This window comes from Pantherophis guttatus, chromosome 2, assembly GCF_059756535.1.
Source record: "Pantherophis guttatus breed Tessera chromosome 2, ASM5975653v1, whole genome shotgun sequence".
NCBI classification, from domain to species: domain Eukaryota; kingdom Metazoa; phylum Chordata; class Lepidosauria; order Squamata; family Colubridae; genus Pantherophis; species Pantherophis guttatus.
Window position 1 is genome coordinate 44,479,786 of NC_142064.1, and position 24,350 is coordinate 44,504,135.

The 24,350-nt window shown below is 34.4% G+C and overlaps 2 protein-coding genes across 22 annotated transcripts in view; one reads left to right on the forward strand and one right to left on the reverse strand.

Moving 5' to 3' along the window:
* Positions 1-24,350, forward strand: part of CAST (calpastatin) — an 81,666-nt gene that overhangs the window by 55,248 nt on the left and 2,068 nt on the right. For 11 of the 20 annotated variants that reach the window (XM_034440719.2, XM_034440717.3, XM_087885904.1 and 8 more), the window contains 23 exons: positions 1,035-1,133; positions 3,096-3,176; positions 3,264-3,317; positions 4,047-4,145; positions 4,384-4,476; positions 5,701-5,802; positions 6,427-6,510; positions 7,899-7,946; positions 9,410-9,514; positions 10,208-10,309; positions 10,668-10,769; positions 12,043-12,144; positions 12,778-12,861; positions 14,468-14,515; positions 14,758-14,841; positions 16,451-16,555; positions 17,075-17,176; positions 18,319-18,411; positions 19,135-19,188; positions 19,862-19,915; positions 20,674-20,766; positions 23,193-23,264; positions 24,165-24,225. In XM_034440719.2, the coding sequence (XP_034296610.2) occupies positions 1,035-1,133; positions 3,096-3,176; positions 3,264-3,317; positions 4,047-4,145; positions 4,384-4,476; positions 5,701-5,802; positions 6,427-6,510; positions 7,899-7,946; positions 9,410-9,514; positions 10,208-10,309; positions 10,668-10,769; positions 12,043-12,144; positions 12,778-12,861; positions 14,468-14,515; positions 14,758-14,841; positions 16,451-16,555; positions 17,075-17,176; positions 18,319-18,411; positions 19,135-19,188; positions 19,862-19,915; positions 20,674-20,766; positions 23,193-23,264; positions 24,165-24,215 (1,911 nt within the window). In that variant the 3' untranslated portion in view covers positions 24,216-24,225. The remainder of the gene's footprint in view (positions 1-1,034; positions 1,134-3,095; positions 3,177-3,263; positions 3,318-4,046; positions 4,146-4,383; positions 4,477-5,700; positions 5,803-6,426; positions 6,511-7,898; positions 7,947-9,409; positions 9,515-10,207; positions 10,310-10,667; positions 10,770-12,042; positions 12,145-12,777; positions 12,862-14,467; positions 14,516-14,757; positions 14,842-16,450; positions 16,556-17,074; positions 17,177-18,318; positions 18,412-19,134; positions 19,189-19,861; positions 19,916-20,673; positions 20,767-23,192; positions 23,265-24,164; positions 24,226-24,350) is intronic. The other 9 variants (XM_034440723.2, XM_087885912.1, XM_087885911.1 and 6 more) reach the window with 2 other exon arrangements.
* ERAP1 (endoplasmic reticulum aminopeptidase 1) overlaps positions 21,340-24,350 on the reverse strand; it is a 28,900-nt gene continuing 25,889 nt past the window's right edge. For both annotated transcript variants that reach the window (XM_034440714.3, XM_087885902.1), the window contains exon 20: positions 21,340-24,192. The gene's annotated coding sequence lies outside the window, so the exon portion shown is untranslated. The remainder of the gene's footprint in view (positions 24,193-24,350) is intronic.

A 24,350-nucleotide genomic window follows, 5' to 3' on the forward strand; every position in this document is an offset into this window, starting at 1 on the left:
GCTTTATTTCAAACTGTAATTTCTCCATCATTACTAGGCTGACTCCTGAGAAAATAAAATATAGAGATATATTGTACTAGCTATACAAATGTACACTTGTAGATGTGCTACATGCAACACTTGAATAATCAAGTATGTACAGTATATGGCACATATAATCTTTCTCTTAACGCTCTGACTGGCTTTGTTCCTTCTTTTGTCCTTTTTAAGCTACCTGACTTATGAATAACTTTATCCTCACTTTAAATCTCTGCCTTTTTGCTTGCTTGCATTTGAGTAATTTTTCTGTTTGTCTATAAATCTCTTCTCAAGTCCTTTTTACTCCTCAGGTGCTTTACTAAATTATCCACTTCCTTTTCTTTTTCCTAGTCATTTCTTCTAGGTGTGGTCTCTCTGAGTCAAGCTTAGTGATGTCAAGAAGAATCACTAAGCCTGTATTAGTGTTCTCTAGACATCTGTCTTCTTGTACTCATAACACCACACCTTTTATATCTTTTTCAAATTCAACATTTGTTTCTTCCTCTTGCCTCTTCTGGGTAATCTTCCCCCTTCCTTTCATTCCGATTTTCTTAAAAGTTTACCTTTTATGTTTACTAAAAAGCTTCTTATCTCATTCTGTGATCCAACTGCCTTATTTTCCAAGTCATGTAGCATTTATCTGCATTTTTAAGTCCTATTTCCTACATTCTGCTAATTACAAAACATAGATATCTGGATTTTTAGCAGCCAAGTTATTTCTTTCTTCTATTAGTAAGTCTCTACCATACAGTATTGACCAAAATATCTCCCGGGTTACATAAACTATACCTTTGGGTACTAATATTTCACTGAAACTTTTTACAATTTAAATAATAAGTTGTTAGAATTTACTGTATTGATTTTTAAATATTTGATTATAATTTTTTTACTAAATATTTACTAAATATATTTAGTAAATATATTTCCTAAATAAATAATAAATGTATTGCTATAGAACATTCTAGTAATCAACTACTCCATGCCAGTGCTATATATTATTTAAAATGTTTCCCTAGTCTGATTTAGATACTGCCTTAGACGATTTAATAGATACACTTGGAAGTCCTGAAGAAAATGAACCACCTGCTCCTACGTATACTGGACCGGAAGTTTCGGTATGGAATTTTTTTCTATAAAAACCTTATGCATAAAATCTGCAATGAAATCTACAATTACATTTTGTAAATGCGTACGCAAGTAAAATAATACGTTTTTCCAAGTTTTGTTTCCTTATGTGACATCCTTGAACATTGGCGTATGTGCCTCTATTATACATTTTCAAGTTTTTAAACACATAGAAATCTGGATTAGTTGTAATCTGGTGTGTTTTTTCCTATTTCAATTATGGGAGTGATTCCCCCTTCATTTTTTATTTTGTGTTGCTTATCAGCATATTGCAATTATTTTGTTTCAATTCAGATGTTAAGTCCAAATGAATTTAGGAAAGCTTGCTTCCATGCGAATAGGTCTAGGTAAAGTGACTTACCTAAATTTTCAGAATGTAGAATTGTTCCTCATAAACACATTTACTTAATATGGTAGGCGTATACCATTCTTTTCGGGGTATAAGACACACTTCCCCCCCCCTAAAAGAGGGTGAAAATGTTGGTGCGCCTTATACACCGAATACAGCCATTTTTGGCCTCCCAAAACCCCACCCCACGCATCCTGTTTTTGCCAAAAACAGCCCGTTTTTTGTGAAAACAGGATGCACAGAGGGTTTGGGAGGCCTGCAGAGTGCTCCTGGGGGGTGGAGAGGGCAAAAACACAACATGTGGGAGGTTTGGGAGCCCAAAAACGGGCTCGTTTTTTGCAAAAAATGGGATGCGCAGAGGGTTTGGGAGTAATCCTGGGGGCCAGGGAGGGCAAAAACTGGATGTGTGGAGGCCAAAAACTATTTATTTTCTTGTTTTCCTCTTCGAAATCTTGGTGTGTCTTATGCTCCGGGGCGTTTATAGTCCAGAAAATACGATATATAGCACAATGATGAAGCTATGCACAGATTTTCAAAGGCAGCCCATTGCATTTTGAGAATCTCTGTATATATTTCTGACTCATTTGCAACATGTTCTGAAACATTAAAAACAGTTTGCATCCAGTCTTTTTCTTTTCTTAAATATTCCCATTACTCATGTTTTCATTTTATGTCTACCATAGAATGGTAATATGGTCTGGATTAGAGCTAGTTACTGTTACTGATAGTGCACTGTTGTGAAAAGATCATATTCTCTTTACATATTAGAAAACAGGGATGTTGAATGATAGTCTAGGTTCTTGCTCAGTTTCTGGGTGGAATAAAGTTATAGAACAGCAGAAAGAGAGAACTACTTCAGACAATAATGTTTGAAAATATGTCTGTACCTATGGACTTTCCTCCCTCTCTTCGTAATCAAAATGCAGGAGAAAGAAGGTTTGGGTATTTACAAACTCTACTATGAATTAATATAACCATCATTAATATATAACTGGGTAGGTTAATGTTTTTTATTATTCGCATAGTGAGATAAGAAGAAGCTAATAGCTAGATCTCAAAGTATAGAGGAAGAATAATCATTTTCAGCACTCTAAGCAAGAGATTTTTTTCTTCAAACTGTAGTGAGTTTATTTCCATTTCCAATAATTAATCCTAATCATTAAATTTTCCTGATAATTATCACTACCTGATGGATGGTATGTTTCAATTCAGATGTTAAGTCCAAATGAATTTAGGTATGTTATTTATTTTAAGTAAGGTAAAATATTATCTAATTTGTCTTATCAACATGAACTACAGTTCTCAATTGTTAGATAATTGAGGTAAAATGAAATTTGTTCTGTACAATAGTGATAGAATAAGAGAACAGAAAAGACATTTGCAGATGTAGACATCAGCTTGTATTGATTTTTTCTACAATCATAAGCAATCATTTTTACAAAATATTAGGGATTACTGTTTTGCATGGATAACTAACTAGCATTAAAATGAACTTGAAATTATATTTTTCTTAATAAATTGGAATCTTATGGAAATATATTTTATGTAACTATGAATTAATTGTTGAGCTCAAGAATAAAATGTAACTTTTTCTTTGATGTAGGACCCAATGTTGTCCTTAAACATAGAAGAATTGGGCAAATGGGAGAGCACAATTCCTCCAGAATACAGGAAATTATTGGAGGTATGAATTACTCAGAATTATGTTCCAACCATTTCTAATAAGGCAGACTGCTTAAAATATTATCACAAACATACTTTTCTTTTTCAGAGTAAAGGTGATGGTAAAATTGCTTCTCCATCAGTTGCAGTGGGAGAATCACAGGTATGGTTAATTTGTTCAGTACAAAATGTGAAGATAGAAAATTATTACTGATCTTTACATAAAAAGTTAGTCATGCTTGTTTCAAACACAAATCAAATAAATATGTTTAGGCACATATAATAGGACCGTGCAGTGGTTTGGATTTAATATGCAAACAATCGATACAAACTCAAGGTAAACCACTCCAAACTCAATTGCAGAAAATACGACTTCAGCAACAGAGTGGTCAACGCCTGGAATGCTCTACCCGACTCCATTGTTACAGCCTCAAACCCTCACAGCTTCAACCTCAAACTGTCTACCGTGGACCTCACCCCATTCCTAAGAGGTCCATAAAGGGGGCATGCATAAGCGCACCAGTGTGCCTACCATCACTGTCTTGCTGTCCCCATTTATCTGTACTTACTTCCTTTGTTTATTTTTATGTTTATACCTTTACCTGCTATCTTGTACATGTTTGACTAAATAAATAAATAAATAAATAAATAATCAATCTCTAATTGGTGATCGGGAGCGCACAGTAATTGCAAAATCTTAAAATTTTTTGGGATGATCCTGAGAAAAGATGCTTAGGATGTTGCAGTCAGGTACTATATTTATGTTCTTACCTACTCCAAAACATCTGAAATTTAATACTTAATCACATATTTAAACTATATGGTGCCCATAACCTGTAAAGAGCTATTGGGCAACTAGTATAAGTCTAACCCAGTTTATGTTTTCATTTAGCCAACCATGACAGACGATGACCTTGCAGATGCTCTGTCATCTGATTTCACTTGCACTACTGTACCATCTGCTGGAGAAAAGGAAGTCAGGCCAAAAGAGGTACTGGTTTTACCGTCTTTTAAAGGAATATTGCCAAGCTTGAAGTATCCTTTTAGAAAGAAAGTTTTAATACATTGCTTTAGCAATAGCAATACATTTAATTTAATACATTGTTTTTAATACTTTAATACAGTCATTAATACATTAATGTTGATTTAATGCATTGCTTTGATAATTTATGCCAATAAATTTTGTGTTTATATTTATTTATTATATATTTATATTTTTGTGCTATAAGCCTTCAGCAAAAGATGAACTTTTACAAGCCCATTCTGCAAAATCAGTCAGCAGTTCGGCTCCTCCAAAAGAGAAGAAACCAAAATTGGAAGAGGTAGATAGATATGTTACTGTATTAAATGTTCTGATACTCAAAAATAGATGCACAAAATTATTGTGACTAAGGATTTTGTACCTAACAAAAGTTAAGTAACAAAAACTCTCAGCTTTTTTTTTCAGCCCTTATTATACATGTTCAAACTGGGTGTGGTGTGGCTTGGTGGGCGTGGCAGGGGAAGGATACTGCAAAATCTCCATTTCCATCCCACTCCAGGGGAAGAGTACTGCAAAATCTCCATTCCCACCCCACTCTTGGGCCAGCCAGAGGTGGTATTTGCCAGTTCTCTGAACTACTCAAAATTTCCACTACCGATTCTCCAGAACCTGTCAGAACCTGCAGAATTTCACCCCTGCTTTGAATAGTTTGATGTATATAGTCCTAATCTGTAGTTGATATTTAAAGGGAATTGAGTTTTTATTTGAAAATACAGATAATGCACACGTAAAATATATATCCTTTAGTTGCTGCAAGATTTCAAACACATTTGTGTTTGAATTTCAGATGTGAAATCAGGATGTGATTTCATTGTCTGCCAAAATGATCAGTTGTTACTGTGGCTATTGTGTTTTATTGGGCATGACTTCTTTATTTCTTTTCTATCTGTGTTACATGTTATGTTGCAATCATTCCAAATGTTTACTGATGCACAGGATCACAAGCAATTTATAAAAACACATTAGGATGACATTAATCTACTACCTAATATTGAATAATAATAAGTGTAGCACTGATGCTGGAGAGAACATGTTTGGCACTTTATATAGAAAATTACTCAATTTATGGATTTCCCCCCCTTTTTATTGAACTAAACCAGGATTAATTTTCCTGAGACTTCTCATAATTGTTTCTTGTATAGATCACTCTACTTTCCTGAGCTCACAATTGTTATACCGCAACTAGGTCTTCAACCACGTTTCAAGATTGATTGAGGATGTACTACTATTATGGTTGATGAACCTGCATTATTATTGATTACTTGAAATTCAGTATGAAATTTAAAAATACAGACTATTTCCTTATAATGGAAAAGTGCATAATTTACCATCCTACATTCAAATGTTTTAGCTATCAGGTCTAGATTATACTATAAGACAATTGCTGAAAAATCTGAATTGTCAATACAGCATTATGTCCAATAATTCCAGAACATATGCAGATATAAGGAATTTTCTGTATTGTTTTTTTTTTTAATAATTGCACTTTGGTTTTACAATTTAGGTGACAATTAGTGATAGTGCCCTGGATGCTCTTGTGGATACACTTGGTATGCCAGAACCTGAACCTGAAGAAGATACTAGTTCCATCGTTGAAGTTGAAGAGGTATATCTGTGCTACATTTTGGGAAATGAGCCCAAAATAGAGTCACTTGGGTCTAGTGATTAAGACACCAGGGTAGAAACCAGAAGATTGAGAGTTCTGGTCCTACCTAAGCCAAGAAAACCAACTAGGTGATATTGGGCCAGCCACTCACTCTCAGCATAACTCACCTCACAGGTCTGTTGCTGTGGGGAAAATGGGAGGAAAAAGAAATATTAGGTATCACTGCCTTGAGTTATTTATAAAGTAATAAAGGCAAGATTTTTGGTAAAAAAAAAAAATCTAATCAATCAATCAAATATACAAATAATCAACCAGAACAATATTTGCTTGTTGGTAAAAGAGTTGTACTCCTAAATTTAGAGTAAGCACAATTAAATACATTAAGAGGTATTTGTAAATAAAAAAATAATAAGATTAGGTTGCAACTATGGGAGAATAAAGTGCTATTTAATTAAATACTATATGTTCAATGGTCATACACTTAGATGTATATGGTTCATCATTCATTGATATGATTGATTTAGGTTTAGGCACTTTTAAATCCCACTGATTTTAGAGTATGTATTTAGATTTCCAAAGAATCCTCTTTTATATTGATAAATTGTTTTTTCCTCCCTCCTTTAGCCAAAGGCCATAGAAAGGAAAGAAAAGAAACCCGGTGAACGTGATGATACAATTCCTCCTGAATACAGATTAAAACCAACATTGGTAACTAATAATCTCCAGCTTTCAGTGACATGCAATATATATTATTTTTGTTAGTTTAGAAATTGCACTGGGATATTAAATTATTCAGTTATTTAATTGATGTTTTACTGGTTTTACTTTAAGGTCACTTTATTTCTAATTTTGCTATATTGTGTTCAGGATAAGAGGGATAATTGCAGTTTGAACACTGGGATTCTTGACCTGGTTGCTCTTTCATCTTTCAGTGCTTTGATGTGCCATGAAAGGCAAGAATAGGGAAATGCTTGTTTGATCCCTTTGCAATCATGTGATGAAAAGGACACACACTAACAATTCCACCCAGAATCTGGGTATTGATTGCTGGCAAGGGAGTTATGTGGTTTTTTAGCTTTTTGATTGTCTCTTTTGAATAGTATGTAGAAGTTGTTTATCTCTATGTACCTGTTGATGGCTGGTTTTTGGAATCTGGAGCTATATACCTGTAGCTTACCAATTGTCAAATATTAAATACTGGAAGCAAACAATTGGTGTTAATTTTTTTAGGGATATACAAATATAGCACATTTGGCTAAATGGATAGTGTTAACATCTAAATTTAATAGAACTAGTATCTCTGGAAACAATTATACTAATTACAATAGGAAGCAATGGTATATAATGTCTAAAAAGAAGGATCCTATGTTTTTTTCCCTGCTAAATTGTCTTTATGGGGAAATCCAACATTAATTGGAAAAAAGGTGCTGATATGGAAATATTGGATGAAAGTGATGATACTGTCTTTGGCCCAAGTAATAGATGATGAGGATGAATTTTTAACATATTCTCTGCTAAAAACAAATGTCATCTATCAGATACTACTCAGTGGAAATATTTACTGGTACAACATTTGTTAATAACATTGTTTGTACCAGTGGTATATTCAGCATCTGAGACACCTGAGAAATTAGATCAACTAGTTTAGTCTTTTATACAACAAAAAATAATTTAGAATTTTATGAACTCCATTAAGTCTGTGTAGAAAAAGATTGTGACAGAATTTACAGGTTGTCCTTGACCTTCGACCATTCATTTAATGAACTATATAAATCGGACATGCAACAAAACCTAAAATTTTCAGAGTATAATATTTTTTTGAATTACATACCCAGTATATGGAATTTGACAACTGGATAGCATGGCCAAAGCCTAGTAATGACACTAGGCTTACTACATCAGCTGTAGCTTGATCCATTTCTTCTCAGTCATCAACTGTGCATCTGAATTATTATTATGATATAGAACTATTAAAGTTCTGGGAAATTGAGAAAATATTTCTGTTCCAGTCTAGACTTCTTTTGTATCTTCACTATTTTTACTTTGATTGAATACAAATTGCATTCATAACAATAGTTCTTTTTTTTATATATTAGGACAAAGATGGGAAGCCATTGTTGCCAGCAGCCGAAGAGAAACCAAAGGTTATTTAACAATTTTTAAAATATTTATTTTCCATTACTTCTGTTGCAAAAGAACAAGTTGAGTGAAAATTTCATCAGTTCTCTTTTAAAAACATATTGAGAATACATTCAATATTCACTTTGGAGGAAGTCTAGTATATTACAAAGGGAAGTTCTTAATAAATATTTTTCTTTTCGTTTTATTATTCTTTTCCTTTCTATTTTTGCAATAGCAAATACAATACCATGTTAGATCAAAACAAAGGACTGTTTGGTCCAGAGCTTTAAGTCACAGGTTCCAATTCTGTACATGCAGGAAATTCAGAAAGAAGACAGGAAATCAAAAGCGTTCTTTCATTGTTGATTCCCAGCAACTGACACTTTAGGTGTGGAGTTTTTTTCTGACAGTAATATACAAGAAATCCAGATGAATAGCCTTATTCTTATATCAATTTGTCTTCATACATTGGTTGCCATTAGCACATTTGATGGCAATGATTTATATGTAGTTGAAGAAATTACTTCCTTTTATCATTCACAAATCTCCTCATATCTTACTTCAACAGATAAGACCAGATTCTAATACTGTGGAGGGATGAGAAAAACTTTTTAATACTGAATTTTTCCTTATATGCATGATTTTATAAGCCTCTATTATCCCCACCAGTGGTTCACATCCTTTCTTTAAAAACTCTAAATATATCTTCCTTCTGCACTTCTTACCTTAGTTTTTTGTCTCTTACAGTGCAAGTAAAAGAATATTTTACCAATGCCTATTACTCTAAAAGTTTCAGATCTTCTGTTGATTTACAGTATACTGTAACAGAAGCATGTTTTGCATTATGAATAAAATCTCATAAGAGCTGAATCAATATCTTAGAATATATAATTATTGTTTTAGAAATCTTACTTATTGTTAGGTGTATAATATGCTGTGGCATCAGTTTGCATTAAAGCAGGCTAACTGGATCTGTAGAAGAAAGGGAAAGTGCAAGATTCCCTTTTTTGCAAACATATTATTAATACTCCTGTTCCTCCGGGGGAGGGGAGTTTAGATTCCTATCTTTTGAACAGAAATGTATATATACAGTATTTCCAACCAAATATCCACACCACAGTAATCATGTTCTTACCTCTGCTGAAGAATGGTAACTTGATAAATGGTAACTTGATAAATGTTTGCACTATAAGAGCTGTGGTGGCACAGTGGTTAGAAAGCAGTATCGCAGGCTAACTCTGCCCACTGCCAGGAGTTTGGTCCTGACCAGCTCAAGGTTGATACAGCCTTCCATCCTTCTGAGGTTGGTAAAATGAGGACCTAGATTGTTGAGGGCTGTATGCTGACTCTGCAAACTGCTTAGAAAGTGTGCTGAAAAGCATTATGAAGTGGTGTATAAGTCGAAGTGTTATTGCTATTGTCGCTGTCATTTTTGTCTGTTTTTAAATTGATTACTATGTATCTATTTTCCCTTTTTGTTTTACAGCCAATTAGTGAGACTGAACTCATTGATGAATTTTCAAAAGACTTCGTCTGTCCTGCTTCCTCCACAGAAAAATCAAAACCAACTGAACTTGCTAATACGTCTAAGGTATGTTTCTTTTCCCAAAACAGTTAAACCCAAAATACTGTATTGAATTGGATTACTTTTTCTATTGATTCTACACCAATATGGTGACAAGGGCATGTTCCGTTCCTGTCAGCTAAGAAGTGTTGCCTGGTGGAGCCTAGAAGGAGAGATTTTTGGAACATTACCATGCCCTCCTTTGTTTGGCCTGTCCCTGCTGCCTTTTGTAAATCTGATTATGTGCCTGTTCGTGGATTAGACACTGTCTCCTGGTGATGTGGCTGATTGGTTAGATTATGCCTGGATGCCATGTTTTATTATTTTTATTTTTAAAAAATATTGTCTATGTTACGTATTTTATTTGTTTTGTTTTAAGCTGCTTAGTGTCATGTAAAGGTAAGTTAAGCAGCGATATAAAACCAGCAAACAAAGTCGTCAGTTGGGAAGCTCTTTTGAGAAATCTGAGAATAGTATTCCTCAATGCATCAGTAGAATTTCAGATTGAGAAAGACTGCATTGGATAGAAGCAGATGAAAAATTGTGTAAATTCATCCATAGTATAACTTCACTTTATATTCTGCTCTTATATAACTCATCATTTGTTAAGGTTTAGGTAGCATGCTGAGAAATAGATATTTAAGCACAACTCCTTTTAATGGTGCTCAAGCAGTCATACCTTTTAAAGATTAAAATTCATTCATCATTTTCCCCCCCAAGAAACCTGTGGTGGATGAGCCCCCCAAAACTCCCAAAGAAAAAGTAGCTGCGTCTCCGGTAGCTCTTCCTGTGCAACCTCTGGCTTCATCAGAAGTTTCACCAGTGAGTATCTTCCTAGAGACCACAAAAATGAAATTACATTTGAGAGGGCAATAGCTGTGTGTGTGTGTGTGTGTGTGTGTGTGTATGCACATGTGCGAGAGGGAGGGAAAGAGTGTTTGTATGTGTGGGTATGTATAATCTAAAAACTGAAAAGTTTTATTTGCTTCTAATATCATGTGACAGAAGAGGATTTATTCCTTGAATAGAAAGATGAAATGTTCAGATGTTTTCTAAATCAAATATTTTAATTGTGCTAAGATTGACCGGAATCTCATTATATCTACCTGTTAAACACATAAAGCCTCCTGATCTGTGCATGCAAAGGTAATCAATATCTGTTTGTGTCATCTTGCTTTAGAAGCCCGAGTCAACTAAACCCCAGAACACATCTGCAGAAGAAGTTGTCTCAGCTTCAGCTGTGCCTTCTGTGAAATCTTCAGCTCCTACAGTCACTTCTCCAGTGAGTAACCAGTTACACAAATTAATATAAAATTAATACAAAAAATCCCAAAATACACTTGATTAAGTCCAATAATTGATTTTATGGGAAAGCCATGGTGGCCCAGTGGTTAGGCTCTGACCACTACCAGGAGTTCGATCCTGACCAACTCAAGGTTGACTCAACCTTCCATCCTTCCAAGGTTGGTAAAATGAGGATCCAGATTGTTGGGGGCAATATGCTGACATTGTAAACTGCTCAGAGAGTGCCGTAAAGCAGGGGTTCCCAATCCTCGGTACATGGTCCGAGGATTGGGACAATCAGTACAAGTAGAGTGTGAGCGTGCAAAGCTACATTTGTACAAGCGGCACACATGTGCAAAACTATTCCCTCTCCCCTCTCTGTCGCACTACCACCACCGGAAAGGTTGGTGACCCCTGCTGTAAAGCAGTATGGAGCAGTATATAAGTCTAAGTGCTATTGTTACTGCTATTGCTATTCTTAGCATCCTCATAAAACCTCCTTTATAGCATAAACTTTTAGTATAAACCACCCAGAAATAGCAGTTCACACATCTTAAAGTTATGTAAGTTCAGAAATGCTGATATAAATAATTTGGGAGCTGAGATAAACTGGATTTTTTTTCTCTTTTTTTAATATTTGGGATTGTTAAATTGAAGCTTTTCCCCTGATTTAGGGGCTGACTAAGTCCAATTTAACTTAGGCTTTTGGCAAACTAGTCTTTAAATGTATCAGTGGCTAAGATGCTGAGCTTGTCGATCGAAAGGTTGGCAGTTCAGCGGTTCGAATCCCTAGTGCCATGTAACAGGGTGGGCTCCAGCTTCTGCCAACCTAGCAGTTTGAAAGCACGTAAAAAATGCAAGTAGAAAAATAGGGACCATCTTTGGTGGGAAGGTAACAGTGTTCCGTGTGCCTTTGGTGTTTAGTCATGCCAGCCACATGACCATGGAGACATCTTCAGACAACACTGGGTCTTCAGCTTTGAAACGACGATGAGCACCGCCCCCTAGAGGTGGAAACAACTAGCACATATGTGCAGGGGAACCTTTACCTTTAATCTAGGAGAAAATTCCATATAAATTTTGTCTATTCCTACTACTATTTTTTTAACTTTTTTTTAACTAACCAGTTCTACATTACAGTACTATCATAATAGTAGCAAGTTTCCTTGACTGTTATTTTATGTTAAAGTTGATATCAGTAGTATTATATTTCTCATTTTTCAACCAGTTTTTAAAAATACATCTTAATTGATTTTTCTTGTTATTTATAGAGCACACAAGCAACTAATGAAGCACTAGAAGCCTTATCTGGAAGCCTAGGAAAAAATGAGCCTGCCCCAGAAGAAAAAAAACCTGCTGTGGATAAAGTGAAAGTAATAAAATATCTAATTTGCTGGTTATAATGGAGGGGGCCTTTTTTATTTTCCAAAAGTACCAAAATAGTTTGTTATGAAATGTAATTTTTCTATAATTACTAGCATTTAATTCTTAATTTTTTGAAAGTATTTCTCCAACGATGGAACAGTGCCACGACAGTGGGTGGATTCTAACACTGAACATTATATATTCATAATTATATATGTTTGTGGCATCATGCATTGTGTGGAGCCAACCATTCTGGTTTGTGGTTGAGCCTGATGTATGAAATCAAGTCAATTATGACTTGTTCCACAAACTATGATTAAGCAATTCAAAGCTTACCAAGCATCATTGCAGTCACAAGCAGAGATATTCTAAAATAGTATTTTGAAAGCGGCATGAAAGAAGCATAGGTGTTGCTGTGGATTTAAGAAATATATCTCAGAATGGCTACTCATTGAATTCTTGTTCTCATGCTCTTCATGTGGTAGGGATTTGGCATGTGGAAGAATTTCTGTGGTAGGATAGTCAACAATAGATTTAGTTATTGTTTTATAAGTATAATACAAAGCAATGGGACAATCCTAATGAATTACACTGAAACTGTCTTGTTGTTGAAAGTTTCTATTTTTTGTATTCTTGTTCAGGAAAAATCAAAAAAAGAGAAACATGAGAAACTTGGAGAAAAGGAAGAAACCATCCCTCCTGATTACAGATTAACTGAAGTAAAGGTAATAGAGCTTATTTTTCTTGTACGCTTCACTTTTTTGTTGTTAAAAATGAAGTTTTTATGTTTTAATAAACTTTCTTCAGAATTGTGGCATAAAGTTCAGTTCAGTATATCAAATCATGAATTTTGGATTTGTGTATTTGCCTACTGTAGACACAATATATAGAATATATTGATGGTTATGTAAAGAGTTCAGTTAAATATACAAATTACTCTGAACCATTTTCTTCATGTTTTCCTTCTCATATGGCAATATATTTGCTAGGTCTGTGATGGCAAGGTCCCAAAGCTATTTTGGTTAATTTGTTAATTCTGTTCATTAATAACCAGACCAAATATGTGTCCTGAAATTGGGGAAGTCTGCAGGAATGGGGGTCAAAAAAAAAAAAAGAGAAAAAATAGTAAACATGACAATATGAGAGTAGCGCTACCATTTTTTGTATATATTGTGAGGCTTCAATTTGGTGATTGTGGTGGTTCTCTGAGTTTTTTGGGCATCCCAATAACCCTGCCTGATGCCTTTTTGGGATCTTATTTCCAATATTTCTGCACTGCACACTTAATACTGTAAGTATTACAGCTCTGAGATATTACTATACACCTTGTATTACAAAAATCACAGATTAAATTCCTAAAAGCTTCCAGTTTTACCTCACAAATGATGTGGCTTCAGAATTTCGCTTGCAGATGTAATGAAGGAATGCATAAATGTAGGAATGCATCAACTTGAGACCTACCCCAGAAGTGGGTACAGCCAATGTTTGTTTAATGGCCCTTCAACCCCCCCCCCCGCCTCACCAATCCCTGGAGTTGCTTAATTTAGGCATTGGCAAGGGGAGGTTACATATTAATGAAAATTATGGATCTGGATTATGGGTTTAGAAGGTATTGGGTGCCTACTATGACAAAAAAAAACACTAATTGGGCTAGAGCAGAAAGTTTGTTACATTGCAAGAGTAAATAGAAAAAGCTAGCTTGTCTTGTCTTTTTAATTTAAAAAGGCAGCTCACAGGACCCTTTTTATGTCATAATAAATTAATAAACATTAAAACTAAATAAAGTATTTCTAAAGTTCCAAAAGCAAAATTCATTGACAAAAAATTCACCCATTGGAACTCGTAACAGCAAAATGCAGTTAAGAATGTTCCTTCTGCAATTATTCCTGCTTTTTATGTTGAATTTTGGTTTGGGGAGTGCTGGAAGCTATATTGTTCACCTTAATCTTTAAATTGCACGTGAATCCTTGACTATGAATGCCTTGTACAATATATCAATATCTTGAATTAGTATGAATGATGTAACTTGATTGCATGTTGAGTCTTCTCAAAATTTGAAAGTCGGTAGACAGATATATCTTGCAATTGCTAAATCTTCCAGCTCGTCTTTCAGCATATGTTTTCACAAACATATTTGAGGAAGGAGCAGAAGCTAATTAAAAGATGCAGTTAATAAAAGCAGCTGCAGGCATTTGTTAGAATCACTCTGGAAACATATATACTTGATTCTATAAGATGGTTGATGTCCTAAATTTGGGACAGAATTATGTGTAATATTTGACTAACCACCATAGTGCACTAATTGCTAGACTCCCTTTTTTCCCTCCACAGGATAAAGATGGGAAGCCACTTTTGCCAAAACCTGAAGAAAAGCCTCAGGTGGGTGCACAGATTGGTCAGGAACCTTATATATATATATATTTCCTAGTTTAGAAATAAATAAATTGAAAGCTTTTGTTATGACTTAATGTCTTCCAATTGGACACTTACTTAGCTGACTATTAATTCTTTCATAATTAAAGTTCCAAATGGAGAGTTCTGTATTCAGTCACCTTATGAAGGAAAAAAGGGACATTTAGACATGCATTAAAACATTTTTAATAATTTGTTCTGATTTCTAGCCCCTGAGCGAAAGTGAGCTTCTGGATGCTTTGTCTGAAGGGTTTTCTTGTTCTGCACCAGCATCAACAACAGAAACACCTGCGGTAAGGATTGGTTGAGTCTGAGAGAGAGAGAGAGAGACTTTGACACTCAGATGAAATTACGTATATACTCTAGATCAGGGGCCTCCAATCTTGGCAACTTTAAGACTTGTGGACTTCAAGCCAGCAAAGCTGAGGAATTGTGGAGTTGAAGTCCACAAGTCTTAAAGTTGCCAAGATTGGGCCCCTGATCTAGATATATATATATATAAATATATTAACTGTAGTAGAATTGTATACTTTATACTTTTGAATTGCATTCAATATTATTTCAAGTATAGAAGCACCTAGATCTGTACAATAACGTTTTTATAGGGTCATTTTTACATCCCTTTAATAAATTTGGACACATATTTTGCATTTTTTTTCATAGTTGATACATCCCAAGTTCATCTTTTAACTTACATTTTCAGAAAATTTCTGGATAAGCCAGAATTTTTTTAACACAAGGGACTTTTATAGAAGGCAGTCAACATCAAGAGTTTTCTTTTTATTAGCAGGCTAGGAAAGATTGAATTTCAGCTGATGGCAGGTTTCTCTTCCAAAATCTGATTTGAAAGAAAAAGGCATACACATGATTTTCAGGGATCAGTTTAAAAATGCTATTTATTTAACTGATAGTTATTTGAGAGCTCAAAATGATGATTCTAGAAAAGAAAGAGATGTTGGAAAAATTACAGACTGTAGGTAAATGCTGTGTAATGCCCAGTTTCCTTGCCTTTCAACCTAGGATTGGCAATTACAGTTGATTCCAGATGTGAAGATTTCATATCCATTAATGTGTTCATGTGACACTTTTATAGATATATTTGCATTTATGAATATATACACTGCCCAGAAATCTTGCTCAGAAAAGGGCAAAAATATATCAGTGAACGTTATAACAATTTCTGATTGGAATTTCTTGCCTTTGTAAGACAAATGAACCTCCTATTACGTAGACACACAGAACATTTTTCAAAACAGAGTCACTTGTCCATCTACCTCTTCCAACTTAAAGCAGCAATGGAAAAAAGGGAGCTGAGATGAACAAAGGGAGCAGCTGCACTGGAAAGAGAAATCAAGAGAGGAACAATATGAATGGAGAGGAGGAAGCAAATAAATGAGAGAATCCGTATTGAAGCTTTATAAAAAGGGTTTAAAAATCACAGTTGAGCAGCAAGCAGGAGCTTAGTCCATCCCAAATTCTTTAGGTGATTTAATTTTCAAAGGTATTTGTGTTTCAGTCATTACTGCCATTTGAGAAGTGTAGAGCAAATTCTCTTATTGTTTTCCTAATAAATTTTAGCTTTTTGCATTATAGAAGATGGGAGATGCCATACTTCTTTGCATTGCTTCTTCCTCTTCCTGCATGTATTGTAGAGTTCTTGATTAGCTGAAGCTAAGAGTGTGGCACTCCCTTTCAACAGTGCATGCTCTCTTTAAATACCATCTCTTCCTCCCCTTTCAGCAGTAATTACTGGAGGAAGAACTTGTTGCACTTTCTGTAAATTCTTTAGTTTTAGAAAAGCATTTAGGAGGCATTAAGGGACAGGTCAGAAACAGTTTTCTGTGTTAACTTCTTTTTGTCTCACTTTTACGTATATTGATGAATCCTTTCCTTTCCTTGTAGAAATCTACAAGTCCTAGCAAGCCTGTTGTTCCTACGGAAGAGGTGATTTCTTCTGCTGCTGCTCCTGCTGTGCAGTCATCTGTTCCGAAAGAAGCAGTCATCCCAGTAAGCAGAGCAATACTTCCTGATAACTGTACTAATGGCCAAAATGTCAAACTTTAGCAACTTTCAGCAACCTATCAATATTCTAATATATTGACATTGCAATTCAGTTTCATTAGTCCATTTGATGTTTTAGAAATGTTGATGATTCAAATTCAAGTCCAGGATCTTGAAGTTTGGAAGGAACAGTAAATGATTTAAAGATATATGCACGTAGTCATTTGCTTTTTTTATACAGATTGTTATTTGTTGGAGCAATCAAGTAGTGTTCTTGAGTTCCATTGAAAGTATTGTTTGAGTTAAATTTGATTTACAACTAGTTTTTTAAAAAAAAGTTTTAGAAATATTGGAAGCTGAATTCCCTTGCTTGTAGTCAGAGGTGAAGAAATAAAATGAAGACTGTAATCTTCCCTGCAGCCTTTCAAAGCTCTTTCACTGGGCTCTACATAATCTCTACCACCTTGGAAGTTTGTGATTGTGTGTAAATATGTGTGGTTTTTTTGTTTTTCTTAAATCTGTCAGGGTAGGAAAGAACTTGATGACGCTGCAGACCTTCTTGCAGACACACTGGGACAAAGAGAGCCTGACCCAGATGAAAACAAACCAGTTTTGGATAAAGTAAAGGTGAGAAAACTGTGAATTAGTACTGTGCTTGTTTTCCAGAGTTGCAAAGAAAACTAGCTGTCCTGAACGAAGAGTTGGCAGAAGTACGGATGGACTGAGCCAAGGAAGTTTTCTGAGAAAAGAGAAGTTTTCTGTGTCAGCTCTCTAAAGAGCTCTCTCATTGTTTGTTTCACTGCCCATTTTATTGCTTATTCCTGTTTTTGCTCCCTTACTGAAAATCAAAATCAACATTTAATTTTATCTCTGTAGTCTTTGTTTATATGAAATATAAACAGACCCCTCACATCCTCATAAATTGTTTCAATTTCTACCCTCAAAACGCTATAGAGCACCGCACACCAGAACAACTAGACACAAGGACAGTTTTTCCCCGAATGCCTCTGCTTAACAACTAAATCCCACAATACTGTCAAATAATTTCTTAAGACTGTATTACTATTATTATTTTCTTCCTTACTAGTATCTATCACTTCCCACTTATTACTATAACCATGTGCTTGAATCTTTCAATTCATATTGTTTTTACTTGTTTCCCAGTACGATTTGATAGTTTATTAGTAATCTTGACTATCACTAAGTGTTGTATCTTTTTATTCTTGATGAATGTATTTTATTCTCCTTATGTACACTGAGAGCATATATACCAAAGACAAATTCCGTGTGTGTCCAATCACACTTGGCCAATAAAAAATAAAACTATTCTATTCTATTCTAAAAGAATTCTATTATACCTGTGCAAGAAAAACGTTACTTAAAAACTACAAATTTGTTTATATATAATCTGTTAATTTTTACAAAAGGCTGTGCACCAAAGAAAAGAAAATTCACAGAGACCTGACTTAAAAATATTTTTAAATGTCTTAAAATGTGCTAGTATTTCTTCAACTAATTTACAAAAAAAATGTATGTTGCTTTGCATTTAGATGGCATTGTAAAACATGTCATATACTTGAATCTGCAATGTTTTGTGGCATTTTTTGTAATGTTTATGTGACATTAGTTTTTAAACATTTTCATTCTTCTGAAAAGATTACCAAGTGTACTGCTGAGATATAGATGAGATTGTCATCTATAAATCATGGTTGGATTCAATTGACTCCTCTAAAAAATAAGTGTATTTAAAAAAAACCCGCTTTTTACAGGAAAAAGCCAAAGCGGAACATTTAGACAAACTTGGAGAAAGAGATGATACAATCCCTCCTGAATATAGACATCTTCTGGACTCAGATGAAAAGGTAAATAGATATTTTTAAAGTCAAACTTACAACTTCAGTTTTTTTTTAAAGAAATAAATGTACTGAAGCAGGACTAGACTGTCAAATAACATTGGTAAAGAACAAATGCAGGATGCCCCTAGTATTTAAATGTATGCTACCTCATAAATAACAGTCTAGAGTCTTCTAAATGTGTTGAAGCTGAACATCCTTTAGCATGTCAAGATGGGTTCTGTTAATCAAGAATCATGGAAGTCGTTGTCTAAAAGAATCAAAGTTAGGGAAGGATGCTTCAGGGCAACTTCAGCAGATTGCTTGACATTGAAAATAAAAGCATCGTGCTCCCTTTATATTTTTTGAAACTGTGTTTTACATACATGCAAACATAGGACTTTGAAAGACCTTGGGGGTCTTCTAGTCCAGCCCTCTGCCCCAGGCAGGAATCCTTATACCATTCCGGACAAATGATTGTTCAATTTTTTCTTGAAAATTTCCAGTGATGGAACACCCATCACTCAGTTTTGTGCTGGTGGTACAGTTTTCCATAAATACAATAAAACATTTAAAGTTTCAGCATGCAGAATGCAACTTTTGAAGAACATGAAGATAGTCTTGAACAAACAGAATTAGGAAAAGTTGAACAATCTAACAAGCATTCTAGATTATTTAAAATAGATGACTAGAGTAGACTTGAATAGGTTGGTGAATGAAACTGATACTTAATTATGTTTACCTTTGTCAAAGGATAAGCCTATAAAGCCAAAAGGTAAAGATGGTGAGAAACCCAAAGAACAAACGGTAAGGAAGTATTACTTTCAATTCTATCCTGTGCTTGCTTGTCAGTAGGTTGGCTTTGTTTATTGAAATATGAATCCACCTCCAGGACCAAAATGATGGATATGAATCCATTTTTGCTTTTTTTATACAGATTGTTATTTGTTGGAGCAATCAAGTAGTGTTCTTGAGTTCCATTGAAAGCATTATTTAAGTTAAATTTGATTTACAACTATTTTTTTTTAAAAAAAGTTTTAGAAATATTGGAAGCTGAATTCCCTTGCTTGTAGTCGGAGGTGCAGAAATAAAATGAAGACTGTAATCTTTCCTGCAGCCTTTCAAAGCTCTTTCACTGGGCTCTACATAATCTCTACCACCTTGGAAGTTTGTGATTGTGTGTAAATATGTGTGGTTTTTTTGTTTTTCTTAAATCTGTCAGGGTAGGAAAGAACTTGATGACGCTGCAGACCTTCTTTGTGCTGGTGGTACAGTTTTCCATAAATACAATAAAACATTTAAAGTTTCAGCATGCAGAATGCAACTTTTGAAGAACATGAAGATAGTCTTGAACAAACAGAATTAGGAAAAGTTGAACAATCTAACAAGCATTCTAGATTATTTAAAATAGATGACTAGAGTAGACTTGAATAGATTGGTGAATGAAACTGATACTTAATTATGTTTACCTTTGTCAAAGGATAAGCCTATAAAGCCAAAAGATAAAGATGGTGAGAAACCCAAAGAACAAACGGTAAGGAAGTATTACTTTCAATTCTATCCTGTGCTTGCTTGTCAGTAGATTGGCTTTGTTTATTGAAATATGAATCCACCTCCAGGACCAAAATGATGGATATGAATCCATTAATGTAGCATGAACTTTAATACTGTTCAGATGAAAAGGTTGATTAGTTTGTATAGAACTAATGAAAAATAAGATAGCTTCTATCTGTGATAATACTGGAAGGAACAACAATTCTTGTTTTATTTATTTAAATTTCTACACTATCCATCTCACCTAGATGATCCTGGGTGGTTTAGCTCAAGAAACTTTAGGTCAAGAAACCAAATTCTTTAAAAAATGCAGGATTCTTATGACACATAATGAATTAGAAACCAAATAGAGCTGAGCTCTGATAGTGATAATGGAGTACTTTTATTACTTCTGCTGCTGCAACTTGGTGGGCTTTTGTTCCCAGTGGTTGTCAATTCATATCAATTAACCCCATGTACCAGGGAAGGACCTCAGGAAGTAGGATCCAGTGGTGAGCATTAAAGAGAAGGATGGTTTTAATTTTAATAACAAAGACCTGTGGCACTTGAAAATATTTCTGCATTTTCAAAGTTCTTGTTTCATTTGCTCTTTATCTTTTGTACCGAGTATGTTTGAAACTCACAAACGGATGTTTGATAACTAAATTTCTGATTTTGGTTTAGAGCTTGTCTTCTAAGATGGTCTTGGAAAAGCACTTATTTTGCTGTTCTTTAAAATGGTAATTATTCTTATTTCAGAAGCCAGACAGTGACTCAGCAGCCATTGATGCTCTCTCTGGGGATTTTGACCATTGTGGTAAACCTGTTGTTTCACAGCCACCTTCAACAAAGGTAGGCCTCTTTTTTGGCAAGACCAGATGTCTTTTAAATCAGTCTTAACATCCTGCCACATTAAGGGAGCAAAAGTAACAAAAGGTAGTTTGGAAAATGGCCTTGCTTCTGTTTAATAAACAGCAAGTAAAATCTGCTGTTGAGCAAGATTTGATGTGTTATGTGGTTCTGAATGAATATATTTTTTAAAAAGTATATTATACAATATTTGCATTCTACTTGTTGAATGTAGGCCGTATTTAAGAAAGAATCCTATTTGAAGAGTGCAAGATGACCCAAATCAGAGTTGCACGACCTACTATTTTACCTTGCCCTTAAGGCAACAAGCAAACATAGTACTTCTGCCTCTTATTTTCTGTCCAACACCACCTTGAGTTTGGTTGGGCTGAAAAACACAGATTGGCCCAAAGTTACCCAACCAGCTTTCATGCCTAAGGAAGACCTAGAACTCTGTCTCCTGGTTTCTAGGCATGCACATTCACCAGTACACCATATTGCCTAAATGTGTATAATGGATCTTTTTTCTATTATGCATGAGAATCCATACTGATGTGTCAGAAGAAATTCAACATCTTTGGTTCAACAATCTTTATTAGACCTTCATTATGTCCAAGTTTTGAGCTTCAAGAATTCTTCAATAAGGAAATAGACCAGGAAAAAGGAGAAAAATACATTGAAAAATAATTTGAAAACTATCTGTGTTCTTAATCATATAGCAAAACACACTGTAAGAGTTTTTGAAACTTGAAAGCTTATTCTCTTCTGTGTCATTTGGTTGATTGTAATAAACATGGTTAGCTCTGGCTTTTTATCATGGATACTGTGTGAAATGAATTTATTTATTCATTTTATTCATTTATTTATTCATGTTTTGTCTCTTGCGGTTATCCAATGCCAACATTTAATAGAAAAATAGTTTTATATGTTTTCTCAGTTTAATGCCACTCCTCTAAGTAAAACATCCCCATTTATACTATGCTTTATACTAGAGCGCCATCTGCCTGTTTTTAGAATATGCATTTTTTAATGTTTTTAATTTTGCTTGCATAATTTTATTTCCTTTCCTATTTCCATGAGAATTTGAGGACTGGATTCATTTAAATATTCTTTAAAAATACAGAATTCATGGTTTACCTACTCACAATTATTTGCATATAGCTTTATCAAAACTCCTTCTTTTGATAGGTTTGGTTTAATTTTTAGGTAACCTGATTTTTAGATTATTAAAAATTCTACCAAATATAAGAATATAGCTGAGGTTAATCCCACATTAGCTTTTAAAGCTAAGAATAAACCTGTTAAACAAATACTGTTTAAGAGTGGCATTTTACTTCTAGTTTTTTCAGGAACATGCATAAATTAACTCAAATAATGGAGCAAAGAGTTGGTTGTTTTAAATGCTAATTCAGGTTTCTTAAGAATCAAATGGAATGAGGGAACAAGTATTAAATGCCTGTTCTTGCTTTTAGTTCTTAGTTGTAAATCTGAGTTCTCAAGAATGTCTCCAATGCAAATGCTGCCTAAATTATCCAAAGAAAGTCTTCACTCGTCAAAAATACAAGTTGTTTTGAATGTCTCTAATAAATAAAAGCTAATAAAGCTTTTCTCATAATAAAGTTGTGCTAAGTATAGGCTTCTTTTTGTTTGTTTGTCTCTCTAAGAAAAATACAAATAGGGTACAGTTTTCCCATATGCATGTTGATATGCCCTCAATAAAATGCAAGACTTTATTCTTACACCATAAATAAAAATATATGCATGAACCTGCATGTTTAAACATTAAGATTTAGAAAACCTATATCTTCCATAGGAGAGAGAAAGCAGAACCAGAAAAGGAGATGCTTGGCAGGAGATCTAATTTCCCGCAGTCATGTGTTCCTTTAACTAAAGTCTCAGCAGCTCCATTATATAAAAACATAATGCCTCCTAAACTTATTGTATGGAACTATACAGTGTTCTATAACAACTAGTTTTAGCTTCTCCTTTCAGTTATTCTGAACCCTTCAGATCTCCATCATATGAATTTCAGTTTTTCTTTATAGGTAATGTTTGACTTAACGATGATCCATTTAATGATGGTTGAAATAGGGAAAAGTAATTGTTGACCTGTCTTCAAAGTTAGGACCACTGCATTGCCACCATAGTCATGTGATTAAAATTCAGGCATTTGCCAAATCAGATTACATTTACAACCGGTAGCAGCATCCTGTGGTTACCTAATCATGATTAGTGACCTTCCCAACTGGCTTTTAACAAGAAATGTTAATTGAAGGAAGCTGGATTCACATAAATGTGATTTGCTTCAGGACCATTTCTGCCCCAATTGTGGCCATAAATTAAGGATCACCTGTATGTATCTCGTGCAACACTTTGAAAAGATGTTATTTCTTAGAACACAAACAAGCATTTTTCTCTGTTGGGCATAGGAGGAGAAATCAAAAGGTGCTGCCTCATCTAAAACTAGGAAGGAGGAAAAGAAATCCAAAACACCCAAGAAGGTAAGAGATTGTTTATCATAACAATTCTACCTATTGTGATTTGTTCCACTTTTGTCTCTTGTATGAGCTGGAGAATTTCTGAAGCATCTTATGTGCAATTTTTAAGCTTATTTCTCTTATCCTCTATTGTTAGTCAGGAAGCCTGATTTTTTAAATCTCATTTCATTACTATCACCTGTTACTAGAATAGAAATCATGGAACCTGTTGCTGTACTCAGGTTAAGCAATGTGAAACTCTGGGGATACAAAGAAAAATGACTATAATCAATTGAAACTATACCCTGGCCTGAAACGTACTTATGAGAACATTATTTCTAAATTTCATGCAAAAGCTAATAATCCTCTGGAGATTTTATGGAGCCTGCGTACATTATTTGTCTAAATTTATGTGCATATTTAATAGTAGTTACTACCTTAGTTTCTTAAACATGTAAATGATAACCTTTTTGCTGTTTTAGATGCTTGTATTGGGGCTGGGAGGGATCAAGTCTGGAGTGACTTAGATTGGAGTGTTGCCTTAGCTAACAACAACTTGAATTGCTTGTCACTAAGTGATGTGGTCATGTATCATACTTTATGACCATATCACTTAGCAATAGAAATTTCTTCCCAATGGTGATTAAGTCAAGGATAACCTATGTGGCAAAAATATTTTTTGTGTATTTCAAACTCACCCCCTGCCCCAAGTCTTTATTTATCTTTTTTAAATGACCTGGCTAACGCATCATACGTTACTATGGTATGATTAACCTTGTCCTATTGACAGAACTTCATTGAACATGCTAAGCCAAAGCCACCCCCTCCCCCCCAAGACATAATTCATAACAGAATATGTGAATTCAGTGTTTACTACATGGATGCAATAACTAATGTCATGGTTCTTTTTTTCTCTCTTTTAAGGCAAAGGAGCAATCTTCCACTGCAAAATCTGAAAAACAAAAAAAAAGTTAAATGTCATCAGGTAAGGCAGTCCTAAATTACCTATCATATATAATATGCATGTGATTCAGAATGTATTAACTTTTAGAAAATCTGTAGTTATAAACCCTGACGTCAGGATAGGTTTTTCACTATTTCAGAGATTAG